The sequence below is a fragment of the Oncorhynchus masou genome, chromosome 28 (assembly GCF_036934945.1).
Source record: "Oncorhynchus masou masou isolate Uvic2021 chromosome 28, UVic_Omas_1.1, whole genome shotgun sequence".
NCBI lineage: Eukaryota > Metazoa > Chordata > Actinopteri > Salmoniformes > Salmonidae > Oncorhynchus > Oncorhynchus masou.
The window spans coordinates 70961632-70967631 of record NC_088239.1 but is presented as its reverse complement, the minus strand read 5'-3'; the positions used below and the strand labels follow the sequence as shown (position 1 = coordinate 70967631).

The window sequence follows — 6000 nt, the reverse complement described above, 5'->3', positions numbered from 1 at the left end:
TTTCCACTAGATGTTGGAACATTGCTGCAGGGACTAGTGAGCATTAGTGTGGTCGGGCACTGATGTTGGGCGCTTAGGCCTGGCTCTCCGTCGGCGTTCCAATTCATCCCAAAGGTGTTCAATGAGGTTGAGGTCAGGGCTCTGTGCAGGCCAGTCAAGCACTTCCACACCGATCTCGACAAACCATTTCTGTATGGACCTTGCTTTGTGCACGGGGGAATTGTCATGCTGAAACAGGAAAGGGCCTTCCCCAAACTGTTGCCACAAAGGTAGGTAGCGTTGTCCTGGAATCCGCCAATCTCAGTTTTGTCTGTCGGACTGCCAGATGATGAAGTGAGATTCATCACTCCAGAGAATGCGCTTCCACTACTCCAGAGTCTAATGGTAGTGAGCTTCACACCACTCCAGCCAACGCTTGGCATTGCGCATGGTGATCTTAGGCTTGTGTGCGGCTGCTTAGCCATGGAAACCCATTTCATGAAGCTCCCAAGGAACAGTTATTGTGCTGACGTTGCTTCCGGAGGTAGTTTGGAACTTGGTAGTGAGTGTTGAAACCAAGGACAGTTCTGTGAGCATGTGTGGCCTACTACTTCTCGGCTGAGCCGTTGTTGCTCCTAAGAGTTTCCATTTCACAATAACAGCACTTACAGTTGACCGGGGCAGCACTAGCAGGGAAGAAATTTGGCACACTGACTTGTTAGAGAGGTGGCATCCTATGCCACACTGAAAGTCAATGAGCTCTTCAGTAAGGCCATTCTACTGCCAATGTTTCCCAATGGAGATTGCATGGCTGTGTGCTCAATTTTATATAGCTGTCAGAAACAGGTGAGGCTGAAATAGCTGAATCCACCAATTTGAAGGGGTGTCCATATCCCCCGTAACATTTTTCCTATTTTGTTGCCTTACACCCTGGAATTAAAATATTTTTTTTTACGGGTTTTGTATCATTTGATTTACCCAACATGCCTATAACTTTGAAGATGCAAAATATATTTTTTTGTGAAACAAACAATAAATAAGACAAAAAACAGAACTTGAGCGTGCATAACTATTCACACCCCAAAAACGCCAATACTTTGTAGAGCCACCTTTTGCAGTAATTACAGCTGCAAGTCTCTTGGGGTATGTCTCTATAAGCTTGGTACATCTAGCCACTGGGATATTTGCCCATTCCTCAAGGCAAAACTGCTCCAGCTCCATCAAGTTGGATGGGTTCCACTGGTGTACAGCAATCTTTAAGTCATACCACAGACCACTCGAGTGTTGCTTTAGCAGTATGCTTAGGGTCATTGTCCTGCTGGAAGGTGAACCTCCGTCCCAGTCTCAAATCTCTGGAAGACTGAAACAGGTTTCCCTCAAGAATTTCCCTGTATTTAGGGCCATCCATCATTCCTTCAATTCTGACAAGTTTCCCAGTCCCTGCCGATGAAAAACATCCCCACAGCATGATGCTGCCACCATCATGCTTCACTGTGGGGATGAAGCTCTTGGGGTGATGAGAGGTGTTGGGTTTGCACCAGACATAGCGTTTTCCTTTATGGCCAAAAAGCTCAATTTTCTTCCGTATGTTTGGGGAGTCTCCCACATTACTTTTGGTGAACACCAAACGTGTTTGCTTATTTTTTTCTTTCAGCAATGGCTTTTTTCTGGCCACTCTTCCAGCTCTGTGGAGTGTACAGCTAAAGTGGTCCTATGGACAGATACTCCAAGGAGCATTGCAGCTCCTTCAGGGTTATCGTTGGTCTCTTTGTTGCCCCTCTGATTAATGCCCTCCTTGCCTGGTCCATGAGTTTTGGTGGATGGCCCTCTCTTGTCAGGTTTGTTGTGGTGCCATATTCTTTCCATTTTTTAATAATGGATTTAATGGTGCTCCATGGGATGTTCAAAGTTTCTGATATTTTTTAATAACCCAACCCTGATCTGTACTTCTCCACAACTTTGTCCCTGACCTGTTTGGAGAGCTCTTTGGTCTTCATGGAGCTGCTTGCTTGGTGGTGCCCCTTGCTGAGTGGTGTTGCAGACTCTGGGGCCTTTCAGAACAGGTTTATATATACTGAGATCATGTGACAGATCATGTGACACTTAGATTGCACACAGGTGGACTTTATTTAATTATGTGACTTCTGGTGGTAATTGGTTGCACCAGATCTTGTTTAGTGGCTTCATAACAAAGGGTGTGAATACATATGCACACACCCCTTTTCCATTTGAATTTTGTAGAATTTTTTGAAATATATTTTTTTCACTTGACCAGTTTGAACTATATTGTGTATGTCAATTACATGAAATCCAATTAAAAATCAATTTAATTGACAGGTTTTAATGCAACAGAATAGGAAAAACACCAAGGAGGATGAATACTTCTGCAAGGCACTGTATAGTGTATTTTGGTTAAAAGACTAAACAATATACCACATTAGTTACTTTTTACTAGTAACACATTTATTGTTCTAGATACATCACAAAGCATGTTCATTGAACAAGCATGGGAAACAGTGTTTGAACCCTATACAATGAAGATCTGTGAAGTTATTTAGAGTTTTACGAATTATCTTTGAAAGACAGGGTCCTGAAAAAGGGACATATGTTGAAGAGGGTGGGTTTCAAGCTGCATCTCTGAGTAAAGAAATGTGAGTGTTTATTGCCAATATTAACTTCACACTTGTTGTTTGTGTACATTGATTTTATATATATGTTTTTCCCCCTACACCACTTTCCATCACTTTGTATAGCAGACCCTCATGCAAAACTGAGTCAAAAGCTTTTTTGAAATGAACAAAGCATGAGAAGACTTTGCTTTTGTTTTGCTTTGTTTTGTTTGTTTGTCAATAAGGGTGCGCAGGGTGTATACGTGGTCTGTCCTACGGTATTTTGGAAAGAAGACAATTTGATATTTGCTCAAGACATTGTTTTCACTTAGGAAATTTTGGAGTCTGCTGTTGATGATTTTTCAGAGATTGCTGTTGACGCAGATTCCAAGGTAATTGTTGGGGTCAGATTTGTGTCAATTTTTATGGATTGGGGTGGTCAGTCCTCGGTTCCAAATATTGGGGAAGATACCAGAGCTGAAGATGACGTTAAAGAGTTTAAGAATAGCCAATTGAAATTTGTTGTCTGTAAGTTTTATAGTTTTATTCAGGATACTATCAACACCACAGGCCCTTTTGGGTTGGAGGATTTGCATTTTGACCTGTAGTTCATTCAATGTAATTGGAGAATCCAGTGGGATCTGGTAATAATTAATAGCTGATTCTAAGATTTGTAGTTGATCTTGTATATGTTTTTTTCTGTTTGTTCTTTGTTATTGAACCGAAAAGATTAGAGAAGTGGTTTATCCATACGTCTCTTTTTAGAATAGGTAGCGCTTCGTGTTGTTGTTGGTTTAGTGTGTTCCAATTTTCCCAAAAGTGGTTAGATTCTATGGATTCTTCAATTACATTAAGCAGACTTCTGACATGTTGTTCCTTCTTTTTTCTTATTGTGTTTCTGTACTGTTTTAGTGTTTCACCATAGTGGAGGCATAGTTTCAGGTTTTCTGTGTTTTCGGTTGGACATGTTTATCAGTTTCTTTCAGGGGGTTTTGCCTTCTTCATCAAACCATTTGTCAATGTTGTTCATTTTCTTAGGCTGTCTGCTTGACGTTTTTAGATTTGATAGCGAAGCTGAAAGGTCAAATAATATACAGTTTGGGCTTTACAACTTCACTATTACAAGGAAATGTTTTGCCCAGGAAGTTGTCTAAAAGGGATTGAATAAGTTGCTGCCTAATTGTTTTTTGGTACGTTTCTACACTTCTTTCCTCCAATCTACAGCGTTTCTTAATAGTATGCAGTTTGTTCAGCTTTGAGGCCTCATGATTATTTCTTTGTTCAAGTAGGCTATGATTTTTCTGTGATCTGATAGGGGTGTTAGTGGGCTGACTGTGAATGCTCTGAGAGACTCGGGTTGAGGTCTGTGATAAAGAAATCTATAGTACAAACTGCCAGGGGATGAGCTGTAGGTGTACCTACTATAGGAATCCCCCTGAAGCCTACCTACCATTGACTATGTAGAGACAAGAGTTATGCCCCATTTTTGTTGGTTGGTTTGTCATAGTTGTGTCGAGGGGGGCATATTTGGGAGGGAATGCTGTCACTTCCAGGTTGGTGTTTGTCCCCGTGTGCTGAGAATGTGAGGTTCTCAGACTAGTACGTGTCCCTGGGCCTAGACATGATTGATCTCTCCCTCTAGGATGGAGAAGCCATCTTCATCCTAGTGTGGGGATTCTATTGGGGGGATATAGGTAGCACACATGAGGACATTTTTCTCTGTTGAGATAATTTCCTTATTAATTTATAGCCAGATGTAAAATGTTCCTGTGTTGACTAATTTAACAGAGTGGGGTAGGTCTGCTCTATACCAAATTAGCATACCCCCTGAGCATACCCCCTGGGTTCCTGCTCTTTAGTCCAAAAGCAGATGACCTCAGACCTTGTCTATTCCAGAACAAGATAGTGAAAGCTTTGTGTTTCATAATGTCCAGTGTTGTTATTTGTGTGGTTTAGGTTTGAGCAGAGCATGCTGAGCGTGTGATACATGCCTCTTTGGTCACAGGCAGGGTGCACGTTGCTCTCTCTCTCTCTGTCTCCTACACTCCCTAACTATCTATCTCTCACTCTCAGTATATTACAGTAAGATTGTGATTATGATTTTTTGGGATGATACTTACTGTATGTTATTGACACATTGTCACTGTCCCGGCAGGCTTAGTGAGAGTCCAGAGGCGGAGTCTGACAGCAGGTGGTGTCCTGGCCAATCAGAGGAGCTTCTGCAGACCACCGAGTCGTCCACGTCCACTGACTCCTCCGTCGGAGAAGGTACTGCAGGGATGGGAACCCAGAAGGGACAACACAGACAGTCAATGCTGTCCATTTTGTGTCAAACCATTTTCCATTGGAAATGCAGAGGAATGATGATGAACAGGTGTTAGAAAGAGACCTATGATTCATGTCTTTCTTACAGTTTGTCCTTCCACTCCCCAAGTAGACTGTGTGGACGCTAGTCTCCATGGTGACCTGGATGCTGATGCTCTAGACTACAAGGCCGAGTCTTGGAGTCTGACGGTGGAACACACATTCTGTAAGAAGCAGGACAAACGGGTGGTCAAGAGACAGGATGTTATCTATGGTGAGAAAACACTGTGTTCATATGTAATGAAACCAGCTGTTTTGTAATCCAGTTAGTGAGTTATAAATGAGTAATGAGTGCTGAAATGTTAAGGGGGGTAGCACAGGAAAGTTTATGGTTTGTTGTTATGGCATGTCCAATGGATCGGTTGGTCTACAGAAACCTTTGTCATCTTGGAAAGGTGGATAATTGGACTGTGTGTATGTGCGTATGTGCCAGCATGTTTGAGGGGATCAGTTTGAGAAAGGCGAGGTATTGCTAATATTGATCACATAATGAGCAGTTAGTTGGGATGCAAGATGATTTGAAGATCAGTGATTATGTGCTGGCAGACTACAATCTAGTCGATCTCAAACATGCACTGTGTGCACAGGAGGTTGGTGGCATATTTATTGTGGAGGACGGGCTCGTGGTAATGGCTGGAGCGGAATGAATGGAATGGTATCAAATACATCAAACACATGTTTTCCTTGTGTTTGATGCCATTTCATTCGCCACCGTTCCAGCCATTATTATGAGCCTTCCTCCCCTCAGCAGCCTCCACTGACTGTGTGTGTCCTCTCAGAGTTGATGCAGACAGAGATGCACCACCTCCAGACACTGAGGATCATGGCTGAGGTGTTTCGGCGAGGGATGAGGGAGGAGGTTCAGTTGGATGCGGGCGCCGTGGACCGTGTCTTTCCTTGTCTGGATGAACTCCTCCTCCTCCACCACAACCTCTTCAACGCCATGAGGGAACGCCGCCACAGCTCCGCCAAGCCACATGGGGACAGGAACTACGTCATAGTATGCATCGGAGACATCCTGTTGCAACAGGTGCGCTGTTAAAATAAA

At 43.0% G+C, this 6000-nt stretch overlaps 1 protein-coding gene across 1 annotated transcript in view; it reads left to right on the top strand.

The window, feature by feature from the left end:
- LOC135518179 (rho guanine nucleotide exchange factor 28-like) overlaps positions 1–6000 on the top strand; it is a 109563-nt gene that overhangs the window by 69777 nt on the left and 33786 nt on the right. Inside the window, 3 exon segments of the mRNA XM_064943133.1 lie at positions 4744–4856; positions 5026–5166; positions 5732–5982. Of these exon segments, the coding sequence (XP_064799205.1) occupies positions 4744–4856; positions 5026–5166; positions 5732–5982 (505 nt within the window).